The sequence below is a fragment of the Vulpes vulpes genome, chromosome 16, assembly GCF_048418805.1.
Source record: "Vulpes vulpes isolate BD-2025 chromosome 16, VulVul3, whole genome shotgun sequence".
Lineage (NCBI taxonomy): Eukaryota > Metazoa > Chordata > Mammalia > Carnivora > Canidae > Vulpes > Vulpes vulpes.
Window position 1 is genome coordinate 4,995,365 of NC_132795.1, and position 14,007 is coordinate 5,009,371.

Genomic DNA, 14,007 nt, shown 5'->3' on the forward strand with positions numbered 1-14,007 from the left:
CTACGGCAGGCATCGGGGCACCTTCCTTGGCTCACATCTCAGCTCCACTCAGCCTCCACCAAAACGCACGCTGCCTCCCCAGCGGACGGGGTCTAGCACAAGGGCCTTCACAATCCTTCACTCAAACTGGAAACTGGGTCTGGGTCTCCCCTGTGAAACCGCAGCCCGCACCTGCCCGGCAGCTGCCCCCTTCCCGGCCCCGCGAGCGCCCTCCCACCCCGGTCTCAGCACCTTCTCGGCCCTCCCCGAGGCCTTACCGAGCTCAGGAGAGGTGGGCCGGGCCCGACGACCTCTGCCCTGGCCGCGGGCACCTCTGCGGTCCCAGGCCCCCCAGGGACCGTCCTCCTCGGGCCCTCTGCGCAGCCTCTTCTCAGCCTCGGGCCCCGCCCTGTTCTTCTCCAAGGCCTGAGGCCCGGCAGCGCCCTCCTGGCCGGGCGTGGCCCAGGGCAGAAAGCGCACGGCCTGCGCCGGGGGCTCCCGCTTGCGCCCCGGGGGTGCTCTCGTCCTGGCCTCGGGGGGCTCGGGGGCGGCGGGGGGCGGCACGGGGCTCCGGCACTCCTGGACGGCTCTGCCGCGGGTCAGCGGGAACTGGTCCCGGCGCCTAACCTCCTGCTGCGGGCCGTCCCCGGGCTCCGTCCTGCCCGCCGGGCCGCGGCTCCTGGGCCTCGCCGGCTCGTCCCCGGGCTTCCCCGCGGCGCTCGGAGGGGGCGGCTGGGCGGCGGCGGCGGCGGGGCTGTCGGCCCGGGGGCTCTTGGGCGTGGAGGGCCGGGGGAAGAGCGGGGGCTCGCCGGGCTCCCGAGGGGACGGGGCGCGCTGCAGCGTGGCGCGCAGGGACTCGTGCGAGCGCACCAGCTCGTCCCGCGACGCGGAGCGGCGGATGCGGCCCAGCTCCTGGGCGAAGCGCAGCGCCAGGTCGGAGGCGGGGCTGCGCTGCCGCGTGCGCTCGTCCAGCGAGGCTGCCTTCTGCTGGAACCGGCGGCGCCGCTCGGCCACGCTGCCGCTGCCGCTGCCGCTGCCGCTGCCCGGGGCCCGCAGCTCCTCCTGCGAGGCCCCGGGCGTGCCCCAGGGCGCCCCGCGCTCGCACTTGGGCTGCTCCAGCGAGCGGGCCTTGCGCAGCGGCACCCATGGCCGCAGGGGCGCCGGCGGCGAGTCGCTGCGCTCCAGGCTGCGCCGTCGCTCCTCGAAGAACTGCAGCTTGTCCAGGATGCGGGAGCCGGCGCGCACCAGCCTGGGCGAGCGGCCCGGCGCGGACAGGCGGCCCGACGCCTCGCTCAGGGGCGTCTGCGGTCGGGACTCGGCCGTGCCCGCCGGCGACGGCCCCGACGGCTTGGGCTTCTTCCCTCGCTTCTCCTCGGCGTCGTCGGGGGGCGCGGGCTCCTGAGGGCGCCGGTGGGGCGACGTGGGGGTGGCCGGGGGCTGGGCGCTGGGTCCCGGCGGAGGCCGCTTACCCACCCGGGGGGACGGCGGGGGCAGCAGCGCGGACTTGGAGGGGGGCGGGAGGGCGGGGCGCCGCGGGGCTTCGCTGGCGGGCTGAGGCTGGAGGTCGGGCTCCTCCCTGTGCAAGCCGCTCTGGGGGACGCTGCTGCAGAACCAAGACGGAAGGGGGGGAGGATTTAGGGGTCTCCCCTCCTAGACCTTCAGCCCAGTGATAGGCATTGGAGGGTGGGGCATGCTGGGAAGGCTTGGAGGTGACATGGGTCAGGCCCTCTGCCCCCTCCCGCCCGGGAGGAAGGAACAGCCAGAGCAGGTGCTGGGGAGAGGCTGGCAGCGCTGGCACCAGAAGACTGGGCTGGTGGCGGGGGCCCGGGTACACACTCAGCCCCCCCCCAACCCCACCCCGGGGCTCTGGCCAGCCCCCTCCCCCCAGCCCCGGAAGCTGGGAAACAGCAGAAACAGAACGGAGCGGGGAGAAAAGAATGAGCTTAGGACCCAAAGGATGAAGTGGTGAGGAGAGGCAGGAGGGTTGGATGGGGAGGGGCCCTCTCAGGAATGCAGCCTCCCACTCATTCCTGCCCCCAGCTGGCCCCCACAGCCCTGCCCATCCTCAGCAGGACACAGCCCTCTCCCAGTGGCCCCTAGAAGAACAGGCACCAGCCTCCTGGGCACAACGCCTCTATCTCAGGGACTACCTGGCACCTGGGCTGCCTCACCAGACCTGAGCCCCTCACCAGCTGCTGACATTAACAGCAGGTGGCACCTGAGGTCCCTGGGTGGGAGACTAGAACTGCCAGGGTCCCCTTCCCTTTGATCAGTCTGCCCCCACCATAGGCCTTTGACTTTGTCCTGACTCTGGGAAAATAAGATACCTTGAGTCTTTTGAAACTACCCTCCCCCTGCCTCCACCCACCCCCCAGCACAGAAGCTCCCCAAAGGGGTATGCTCAGAAATAACTCCACTCAGAAATAACTACTGCGTGGGCCTGAAGAGGGGGTGTGGCAGAAGAGGAAGAGGGAGGGAGCTGGTCAGCTCAGAGTACCCCTCTCACCCACAGAGCTTCGCTGCCCAAGAGCTGAGCCTCAGTTTCCCCCATCTGGACTCTTGGGGGACACATCAAACAGAACGACGAGCAAGGAAAGGAACCCGAAATATTAACACCATGCCTGACACATTAGAGAGAGCTTAATAAAAACTCAGGAAACGGCTCACTGAATCCTTACTGGGGGCCAGGACTGTACAAAAGGGTTAAAATGCATTCACGCTTGTAACCCCCACAACAACACAACCAACAACCCTCAGGACAACCCTCTGAGCTAAGAGCTGTTACTGCCTCCATTTACAGATGAAGACACTGAGGCATAAGAGGTACAGTACCTCACCAAGGTGACACAGCTAGGAAATGGCTGGTGCCAGGATTGGAACCAAGGCAGTCTGACTCCTGAGCCCTATTCCCTCCAAATGTCTAGGATTCTGAGGGCACAGAACGGACACGAAATAGGGTACTGGCCACAGCAGAAGTTCTAGGGGTGCCTGAGGGGAAGGCTGTCTCAGGCTACCTGGGCCAGCCACCCCCACTGCAGACCCCATCTCTGACCGGGCCGGAGGGGTGAGGGGTAGAATGGCAATCCATGGTGCCCGGTGCCCGAGGGAACACAGCCTCTGCCTGCCACCTCCGGGGAGCCAGAGTCTACTCTGGGGGAGGGACAGCAGAGTCCCCAAGGGGAGGGATGGCCTCTGGGAACTGGGTAAGGCTGGGAGAGAAATTGGGGACAGCAGAGGAGGCCTCTCTCCGGCAGTTCTGAGCTCTAGGCCAGCCTCTGTACCACAGACATCGCTAAGGAAATGGGTTCCTCAGAAGTTGCCATAGCAACTCCAGGCTCAGGCTGAGGCCTGGCAAAGGAAGGCAGGGAAGGAAAAGGCAAGTCCAGGGCTCGGGAGCGCTGGTTCATGCCAACCAGATAAAGCAAGGGAGCCGCCCCTGCCCCAGACCTCTCCCCTGCCTACCACTGGCACTCCAACCACCTTCCAAATAGCCTCCCCCACCAGGCTCCTGCTTTCTGCTTCATGATGGTCCCTCCCCCACACACCCATACCCGGCACAGGTTAGGTCCCTCTCTTTCCCCAAAGGTCTCCCAATACCTGCATCATCAGCCACTCCCCTCTGCTACTATAGACTCCCTCCTGTATCTGCCAGCCCCCAAACCTCCAAAAATGGCTCTGACGCCTCACTCCAACACCTCCGCTCCTGCTCCTCACCATCCCCTGCCAGGACAACCCTCACCCCCCCAGGCTCCCCCCCCACTCTGCACAGGCATTTCCCACCAGGTCCTCACAAGCTCCGGGCCTCCATCACTCCCAGCCCTCTGTCTCCACCCCAGCCCCCTGAGTCCAGCCCTCCCTGCCTCCCACACAGCCCACATCCTCCTGGCCCTTGGCCCCATCAGCTCCCTGACCACCTCACTCTCTTCTCTCTCCCGGCCGTGCTCTTGCTCCCTGGCTCTCCTGCTCTCTCGGGAGCTGCCTGGCAAAAAGGTTCCGTTCCTCCCAGAAAAAGGCCCACATGGGAACAGGAATGTGCAGGGAGAAGAAAAGGCAGCAGCTGCTGAGACAGCAGGCACGGAGGGGGCCCTTGGGCGGGGTGGGGGGGGATCCTGGGGACAACTGGAGCCTGAATGGGCGAGGTGGGAGAGGGCCCCTGGGAAAGTGGAGATCTTGGAGGGGATGAGGAAAGGATGGAGGGGTCCACGAGACCATGGAGATGGCACAGGGAGCCAGGACAGGTGGGAGCAGGAGGCTGTGGGTGGTGATGGCACAGGAGGGAGGATGCCGTGTGGGAGGACAGAGTAGGTAGCCGGGGCCAGGGTGGCAGCCGGGGCGGTGAAGTGCACAGAGGGACGGATGGTGCAAGGGAGGGGTGAGGCCACAGAGTGGTGAGGGGCAGTGCAGGACACATGGTGAGGTGGGACAGGGCGGCCCGGGGGAGGCCGTTACTTACACGTGAATGGAGAGCGCCCGTCCTCTGTACAGACTGAATGCGCTGCCATACAGGTCACTGGCCACCGAAAGGCTATCCTCTGACCCCCAGCTTGCGCCCACCAGATTAGCTCGAGACGCCCGTACCAGCGGCTCCACCCCCAGGTGCCGTGGCCCGGCCCCGGCCGCCTGTGCTTGCCTTGGGCTGCCCGGGAGGCGGCGGGTGCCACCCCTGCTGCCCGCTTCCTGCTCCAAGACCGTCTGCCCGCTGCCCCACCAGCTCACTTGCTCCTCGGAGGTGCCTGTCACGGAGGTCGGGGGTGTGTCCAGGGAGGTGCCCACCAGGGTGTCGGAGCCCCCTAGAGAAAGCAGCACGGTGAAGCCCAGGCACCTCCTGTGGGAAGCCCGCCTGCCTGCTCCTGGAGCAGCCCAGAGAGCTCACCCGTGGGGGTGCTGAAGTCCCCGTCATCCCGAAGCTCCAGGCGCTGGGTCCCCTGCACATCGCTGATGTCATCCTCGCCCGTCTCCGAGTCTGGAGAAGAAGGGGTCTGTGTGGGCAGGGCCCTCCTCCCTCTGACTCCAACTCTTCCCTGTGTCTCCTCCCGCCTCCCCCGCAGCAGGCTCCCTCTTCCCACCAGCAGGGCTTCCACACCTGTTTTCTCTTCTCTTTTACCCCCACATCCCCTGGCCCATCCTGGGCTGCTCAGGCCAGTCCCGTGGCTCACCTCCGGACCCCTGGCTACTCATCCCGGCCTCCTTGGCCCTCAAAGCCACCTGCCACCGCCCCTCCCAGCCACTCAGTGGATTATCAGGGTCTCCGCCCTCCGCATCCTCCCCTGTCGATGATAGCATAGGTTCCTGTGCAGCCCCCACATAACAAGATCCTAGGTTCCAAGGCTCTAAATTTCAGGTTCCGGTACCCCAGGAACAAAGGAGTGTCACCTCAGAGTCGTACTGTCAGGGCACTTGACCAACCGCAGGGCCAGCCTGTCCTCCACCCCAAACCAGCCGGAACACATCGGGGCGCAGCTGAGGTGGGGCGAGGAGAGGCCAGGGTCGGGCAGGGAGGAAGGGGGCTAGGGCAGGAGCCAGTTTCCTACCGTAACTTTGCTTTCTGCAGGAGCGGAAAACTTCGCTTCCATAGGAGCAGCAGGAGAGAGACATGGACAGACTGTTATCAGAGCGTTTGTGGGGCAGGGCATGGTGGGAAGGCAGGACAGAGGGGCCATGAGGGTACCCAGTGCCCAGGAAGGCCCTGTGGGGATGGGCCAGGGGAAGGGAGACACCTGGAATGGGCAAAGCATCTCTCATCCTGACAGCCTGCAGGCTCCCCCTGTGCCCAGCTGGGGAGCGCACATGCTTTGGCTGGTTATTCCAACTGCCCCAGTGATTCTGTACCCTTGGCACTCGCACTGGTGCTGCCACTGGCCACGCGCACACACATATACACACACACACATCTGCTTGTGCTCAGCCAGGTCTCAGACCCAGGCTCCCCATCAGGGGTCAGGCCCACCCTCTCGTAAAATATTTGCATTGTGCCTTGACCCTTCCTCATAAACCAATCCCCCCCATCCCGACCTGTTCTGCATCATGATGTGACAGGCACCCTCTTCCCAATCCTTATCTTCTACTGCTGAATGGTCCTCAAAAATGCCCAGGGGTTAGGCTATAAGCAAAGTTTCCTGGGCATATTTTTAACTTTCCCAGATTCTAGCAGGTTCTGTGCCTCAGTTTCTCTGAGTGCCATGACAACCAGGAGCCGTGTGCTGGATGCTGACGTATGGCAGTGAGCTCATCCCTCCCGCTTGGCCCTACAGATGGAGCCCCCTGAGCCCAGGCCCATGGTGGGGTGTGCTAGTGAGTCCCCCTACGCCCCCCTCACCCCACAGCTGCAGGGTACAGGGCACCTCCTTGAGTGGGTATGGATGCTTATTGGGGGATCCCACATCTCATGGGCTGTCTTTGGGGCCTGGGTGCCTCGTGGAGGGACATGGACCAAGAGAAGGAGTGGGCATGGGCTAGAGCAGGGAGCCTGTGGTCCACGCACCATGGGTGAGTCGGCCAAAGGCCCGGCGGGAGTGGCCGGTTTTCTGCAAGAGAAAAGCCAGAATGAGTTGTTGAGGGGAAGGCTGGCTCCCGCTGTCCCCTACCTCCCATCCAAACCTCTATTAAACAGAAACTCATTCCAGGGCCTGGGGGGTGGGGGGGGCTGGGGGGAGCCGGGGAGGTAAAGCACAGAACCTGCAGCTTCCCCTGGAGGGAATGTCCCCACTCTTCCCGGCCCTTCGGCCCTCCCAGCAAGAGCTCGGGGCTACCCAGCTGGGCCCTGGGGAGGAGCAGAGGAGGAAGCGAGGGCCCCCAGCTGTGGAGCACACGCAGCGAGTCCCACAGAGGCTCACAGGACTGGGGACCTGAGCTGCACCCCAGAGCTAGGAGCCAGGACACAGGACGGGAGGCTGACGTGAAGGAGGAGATGGGGGTGGGGGGAGCTTGGATGCTCGGGAGGTGGAGGGACGAGGACACGGATTCCTGCGGGGGGCGGGGGGGGGTCGGACACCTGACATAGGTGTCAGGTGGGCAGAGAGGGTGATGGGGAGCGGAGGGCAAGGTCCCCGAGGGCCGGAGCCTCGGGAGCGCGGAAGAGGCCTGGGCGCGCGGAGGACAGGGCAGGGCTTGGGGACCGGCGGAGCTCGGCGCCGGTGAGCGCGGCTCCCAGGAGCCGGGGAGGATGGAAGACTCCGGACCGGGGCCCGGGGGGCAGGGAGCCCGCGGGCGCTCGGCGGGGGCTGCGGGGCGCGGGAGGGCGGAGGCGCGGCCCCCCGGAGCCCCGGAGCCCCCGAGCCCCGGCCGCGGCCCTCGGCGGCGGGGTGCGGCGGCCGCGGCCCCGGCGCCCCCTCCCCGGGCCCGGCCGCGGTGACCCGCCCTCCCCGGGGCGCCGGCCCCCCCCCGGCCCTCCCGGCGCCGCCCGCCCCCGGAGCCCTCACCTGGAAACGCTTCTTCACCCACAGCTTCTTCATGGCGGGGGAGGGGGCCGCGCCGGCGGCCGGGCGAGGAGGGGACGGGCGGGGGCGGGGCGGAGTCGGAGGCGGGGCCGGGGGCGAGGGGGAGCGGGCGGGAGCCGGCGCCGGTGGCGGGAGGAGCCGCGGGGCCGCCGAGCCCGGGCGGGGGGAGGGCGGCGGCGGCGGCGGCGGCGGCGGCGGCGCCCGCGCCCTGGGCCCGCCCCTCCCCCGCCGGCCTGCGCCCCACCTGGCGCCCCCTCCCTGCCCGGCTCGCCGGGGCGGCGCTCACCTGCCTCCGGGTCCCCCCCACCCCGCACCTGCGTCCTGGGCCCTGGGCACATGGGGAAACTGAGGCACAGAAGAGCGCGCGGCGGCCCCCGTGGGGCTGGGGCCGCCTTCCCGGGCAGCCGGCCGCGGCCCCCACGCCACCCCCTGGCCTCCCGCGGGCGGCCGGAAGGTCACCGCAGCCCACTTGCTCACCCCGCAAACACGCGCACGCGCCGCCCTGCCAGGCAGCGCGGATCTCGGAGCTCGCGGTGGCCCCGACGCGGCGGGGGCCTGGGCGCCGTGGGGGCGCCTAGGTCACACCCCGGGCAAGGGCCCTGGTGGGTGCGGGCTCCGTGCCACCCGGATCCAGAGCCCCTGAGGACAGCCAGAGGGGGCCCTGGCGTTTTCTGATGCCGGGTCCTCCGTCCCTGCCCCTGCGTACACCCCCCCCCCCAGCGACGGGCCCAGCGGTATCCTCCTCGGCACCCATAGGACCCGCCTTCTCCCTCGTGGGTGAGCATCTCCCCAGACTTGCCCTGTCCTCCTCCCATTCAGCCCTGTGCACACTTTGCCTTCATAGAGCAGCTCAAGCCTCCCCCCACCCCCGCCCCAACAATCATTATAAAACAAGTTTCTTAAGCATTTACTAAGTGCCAGGCACTTTGTAAATTTTCCTCGTTCTCGACAACCCCTTAGGAACACAGAACCGGCTCCGTTTAACTGACAAGCGACTAAGGCTCAGAGAAGTCCCACCACATAGCCAAAGCCACGCAGGTTTTGTGTCTCCGCTGTCCTGTGGATCCAAATGCCCACCCGGGCAAACACAAGGGGTGCCACTCCCGGTTTCTGAGCTGTGACTACAGTCATTTTCGTTGACACGTACGGCGAGCTTGGTATCTACTGAGCAGTGCGCTAAGCACTTTTATATGAATTCAATTCATATCAATTCAGTTCAATTGAAAAATTCAATCAATCGTCACAACAAGGGGCGAGACTGAGGCAGAGAGGTTATTTGCCCAAGGTCACAATACCAATAATTGGGAGAGCTGGGATTCTACTGTGACAGTCATTGACCACTCTGCCATAAAGCCTCCCAGGCTAATAGGTCAGTATGTTCCCGAACTTTGTTTCTTTAAAACATGAGTCCAAAATAAATACAGAGCCAACTCATGAGTTTTGCTCAGCCTACACAAATTTTCAGTGGGACGAGCATGTTCAAGTTCAGCCACTAACAACAATACCTCGCCGTTACTGTTTCTACTTGGCTTCTTAAGTTATTTGAGCTTGTGGGACTCTTTTTCTTTATTTTTTTTTTTTTAGGTTCAAAGTCATGTCTTGTACTTTCTGGGTGCATACAGGTGGCCCTGTTTCCCAAACCCCCAAAGACCGATGTCACCTGTGCAGATGCATGAATGGGATGTGTGCTGAGAGCCTCCGTGTGTGTGTGTGACCATATCGGTTCCAGCCAGAGGACCCTGGACACCCATAGGCACTTTCCCTGCCCACCCCCAAATACACACAGTCACAGATGGGGGAGCTGAGTGAGGAGAGGGAGTAACTTGAACCCCTGTTCTCCAGGAGAATCCGAGGGGCTGGCACATTCCATAGCAAAAATAACCAATGGGCAGCGGGCATGAGTGACGGGACAGCTGGGCCGAGGACAGGCCTGTGGGATTCTGTGTTCCTGCTCTGGGTCTGCACTGCTCACCCCCGCAGGGCTGGCCTGGGGCATGCTTGCAGGGTGGGCCACCCCCAGCTGGCCCTAGATTGCCCTATTTTTCCCTCCGTGGCTGGGCAGCTGTGCCTCTCTGCTATTTCCCCAAACCCCAGACTTCCAATTTCTGCACTGCCAGCCTCTCCCCTTTCAGAGAAAACCCGACTCATCATGACAGGCCTGATCTCTCACACAGACCCTGCTCTGAGCCACATGAACCCACTCCCCTCCTCTCTGCTTTCTTTCTTTCCTGCCTGAAAGGTCCAATTTCTCCCTTCCCTCCTTTCTCTTACCCTGCTCTACACTGCTGACATACTACACCATGTTTACTTATTTGATGTGTTTATTGCCTGTTGTCTATGCACTAGGATGTGATGATCTCTAGGGGGACAGGAATTTGTGGGATTCCTCTCCCCCTCCCCACCCCCATCATGTATCCCAAGCCACTAGAACAGTGACTGGTCCACAATAGACATAGATAAAATGGGAGGGAGTGGCACAGCTGGGGGTGGCTGGAATAGGGGTAGTAAGTCTTCCTGGAACAGCTCATTCATCCAGGCTTTCTCCCTCCTCTGTCCTGAACCAGAGCCTTTTCTAAGAAATAGCTGGAGAAGTGGCCATCTCGAGTGCCACTCAGGATCTTCCCGGGAGAGCCTGCCCTGCCTTCAAGAAAGGTCTCTTGGAGGCTTCTCTGCTCCTGCCTCTCTCTCTTCCCAGGGCTCCTCACTGCTCCCACTTTGGCTCCTCCTCCCCTCCCTGATGAGGACTGGGCATGAATGGATGGCGACACTCTCCCTACTCATCCCCAACCCCCTACTAGTTTCCTCCTGGCTTTTCATCCAGACATTCCAAATTCCTGGTGAAAAAGATAACTGCAGAATATCCCTCAACACAGGTTCTGGTGCATTCCCCATCTTTTCCTTGCCTGAAGAAGCCCTCTCCCCCGTCTCTAACCTCGTGTCTCCATGCCCTCAAGTTCCCAACATGGTTCACTCCTATCTGTAGACCTTTGGCCCTTCTGATTGAAACCAGTCTCCTGGACTCTGGCTATAAAACAGCCAACAAACACCGTAAGCACTGTCAGCTTGCCCCTCCTCTCGGCTGTGCCCTCTCCTCCTTACCCCCTGCCCTTTAGGCCTCTCCCTTCAGCCACACATGTCCCAAGGGTTGAGGGTGATACTTGTTCTGGTCCTTTGGTTTGCATATAGCTCCTCAGCCCACACAGGTGGGAGCCTGATGTTTTGAAGAAGAATGCCCACCTATCTTGGAGACTTTCCAGAAGATGACTTCAGGGATATGATTGGGAGAAGGATGGTTAATGATGGCAGGTCCTGGCCTTAGTCTTCCCTTGCTTCTTTTTATGAAGACAGGCAACGTGGACCTGAACCCATCTAACATATCTGGCTCTGTTACCTCATTAGCCATGTGACCTCAGGGAAACTCCCCCTTGGAACTCTAGTTTTCTTATAGGTATAAACATCACCACAGGAATCTAGGCATAGAAGATTAAATAATGACAGGAGATGGGGTGCTGTACCCATGTTAAAGATTCTACAAGTAGCCTGCATATCTGTCATTCTCAATATTCCCATTCTTTCCTTTTTTTTTCTTTCCTCATTTCTATACCCCAAACCCCACCCTCCTGTGTCCATTCTTCCAGATTCTCCAGTCTGCAGCCCACTTGTCTTCTCAAGGCCCCAGCCTCCCCAAGCCATGCCGATAGCCCTCCATCCTTGAGCTAACATCTCAGGCTTCAGGAGTGCCAGGAACCTGAGCATCACCCTCTCTTGCCGAGCCAGATGGCAATCCCAGCCAGGAAACTGCCTCCTTCTTCTGCAGCCAGGTCCTGGCTGGGCTTCCTCGAGAACGCTGAAGTCCTCCTGCTGTTGATCCCAACTGAGAAAGTTTTCCATGCGTAAGTCTGAGCACTGCTGAGCAGCTTGCCCAGCTGCCCCTGACTAAGACCCATAGTAACTGGGCAGGTACTGATGGGGGGGAGGGGCAATCGGAGGAGGAGGCAGCCAGACTGGCAGTCAGTCCCCCACCATCCCCGGAGCAAAGCCCTGCCCTCCCCTTCCTGTGGAAGGGGCGTAGTAGTCAAGCTCTTTGCAGGAGAACAGACTTCCTTCCATCCCTGCTTCCATCCCCACCTTCAATCTGTACAAGAAATATCACTTCATCCTTTGTACCGGCTTCCCCAGGGTTGCTATGGGACTTCACTGATACGTCAAAAGATGTGATGGTGTATCACCTGCCACACATGGAGCTCTTCACAACATTATAAATTATTACTAAGAATTATTACCAGTTAATAATAATTATAAGATTGGGCTTGGGATAAAGATTTCATTAGCAGGGAAAAGTTCTCAACTGTGACTTGCCGCAGCTCAGTCTTCCGGTTTAAACATGACTGTCAAAAGGCCCAGGTCCAGTCCTCGTGGCACCCAGGGTCCTTTCCTTACCCTAGGCCTCTCAAACATGCTGTTCCACTGGAGCAGCCTGGAGGCGGTCCTCCTGGCCTCTGTCTAGCTATGCCCAGCCAGCATTCAGTCCTGCCGACCTGCTAGCCAGCTTACAGAGGGACAGAGGAAACCCATCTTGCAGGGAAACACAGTGCTGCTTGAGGGGGGTGAGAGGGTGTCTATCTAACACCTCGTCACTCTCCCCACTTTGGGGGACTCAAGCGGGCCAGGGGGCTCTCCTCTCAGAATGAAGGCCTGGGCTACTCTCCATACAATGGACAGCTCCCCTCCCTTTCTTTTTCTCTCTCCTCCCTCCAGAATTCCTTGAGTAGTTAAAAAGCCCCAGAGTGGAAACCAGGAGGAATGGGTTCTTAATTCTGGGTGGCCATAACTAGTAATGCATTTTCCGGCAGATCTTCCTCCGTTCTGGACTACCGTGTCCTTTCTTGCAAAAGGAAGCATTCGGACCTGAGGTTCTCTGTTGTCATTTCAACTCAAAACCAACGTGGCACTCCTCAGAGCTTCCTTATCCTTCCCTGAAACCTCTGTCCCCAGGGCACCTGGTGGCTCAATGGGTTAAGCATCTGCCTTCGGTTCAGGCCAGGATCCCAGAGTCCGAGGGTTGGGATGGAGCTGAACTCCACAGTAGTGCTCCTTGCTCAATGGGGACCCTACTTCTCTCTGCTGCTCCCCCTGGCTCATGAGCTCTGGGTCTCTTTCTCTCCAGTAAGTAAATAAAATCTTTTAAAAATAAAATAGTTTTTTAAAAAATAAAATAAAATCTCTCTCCCAGACCGTATTCTTACAGATCTATCATGCCCTTTGATTTGATTTATATTCTGTTTTCAGTCCCCTTTGGCCCAAGGGACCAGAGCTAAGATCCCCAAGAAGTCTGATCCTTCCTCAGCTCAGAGCGCTGCCAGGATGGGTCCCTTCCCCTGACTCCAGGCTGGGATAACCTGTACCTGGCCAATCAAGAGAAGCCAGCCTTGACCCTCTCTGCCCCAGGCTTGGCCACAGGGAGTCCAAGGAACCAGTGCTCAAGACTGTAGGAGGGTGGGCAGGGTAGGGCAAGGTGCTGACAGAGGGAGGCTGAGCCCCTGCTCCATCTCCTCACATGCTGCCACTCCGAGCCTCCTTTCCCCTCTGGCTGCTGAGGTCCTCCATCCTTGTGCTTCCTTCTCAGCCCCCAAGGATGTACCCCGACACAACGCCACCCAGCTGGAGTGAGAGTTCCCGCTTGAAAATGCCTGGGACACACTCAATGATGCCCAAGCTCTTTGCTACCTCCCTGGCTACGCCTACTTCTCCAGAATTCTGGTTCTCAAGACTCAGTTAGCCCAAGGCTCTATTGAAGGCCCTAGAGAACAACTGGCTGGTTTAGGGGATGAGAAAATTTAAAAGGAAACCCAGACACTGATCCAAAGCGACACTGATCCTGGGCCTGGCCCCAGCAGGACCAGGAGTACCAGGCCCAATCTTGGTCCACTCTCTTCTGCCTCGGATCATCATCTGTCCCTTTGCACATGAGCCTGGCACTCTGTATCCACATACGTAGGGGCCCAAGTACCAGCCTGAGCACCCCCCCTTCCATGCCCTCTGAGTCTCAGGTAGAGTGGCCCATTGGCTTTCCATAGCAACTCCACAAACCCCCATCCCTCAGCTGTTTGTACTACCAGACCCTTCCACAGCCTACACAGGTACACACACACACACACACACACACACACTTATGGATTCTCACACACCCTGGGGAGCCCCCAGCCCCAGCTCCACCTCCTGATGCTCTGCACCCTATTCATACTAGTCCACCTGCTTGCTTCTTCCAACTAGCCCAGTGCAGATCTTCCAACCTACCCCAGCGATGGCCTGCCAGGAGCTCTGACCCATCCCTCAGCATTGCAGCGTGACCGGGGGAGCTTGCCCCTGTTTCAGACACACACACACCTGTCAAGTGTCTCCCTTTAACTATCAGAGTTGATAAAGACGATTTCCCCCCAAGCGATTTTCTCTCTCTACAGGGAAGCCAGGAGGCCTTTCACTGGGCAGTTCCCGGAGAGGCCCGAGTGGGAGTGGGGCTCGGGTTTTGCTTACCAAATGCTGACCCTTGACCTCTAACCTTCCTACTTTGACACCCCTCCCCCCCATGCCC

General features: G+C 61.0%; 1 protein-coding gene across 11 annotated transcripts in view; it reads right to left on the reverse strand.

Annotated features, from left to right (window-relative positions):
• SPEG (striated muscle enriched protein kinase) overlaps positions 1-14,007 on the reverse strand; it is a 59,012-nt gene that overhangs the window by 44,389 nt on the left and 616 nt on the right. For 3 of the 11 annotated variants that reach the window (XR_011997925.1, XM_072742067.1, XM_072742078.1), the window contains exons 2-4: positions 4,853-4,942; positions 4,433-4,769; positions 258-1,582 (exon numbers count right to left, since the gene is read on the reverse strand). Coding sequence is in view for 7 of the 11 variants with exons in the window: in XM_072742067.1 (XP_072598168.1) it covers positions 258-1,582; positions 4,433-4,769; positions 4,853-4,942 (1,752 nt within the window). In the remaining 4 variants the exon portion in view is untranslated. Of the gene's footprint in view, positions 1-257; positions 1,583-4,432; positions 4,770-4,852; positions 4,943-5,510; positions 6,088-6,460; positions 6,504-6,970; positions 7,269-7,397; positions 7,540-7,892; positions 8,115-14,007 lie in introns of those variants that run through there. The other 8 variants (XM_072742070.1, XM_072742074.1, XM_072742072.1 and 5 more) reach the window with 8 other exon arrangements.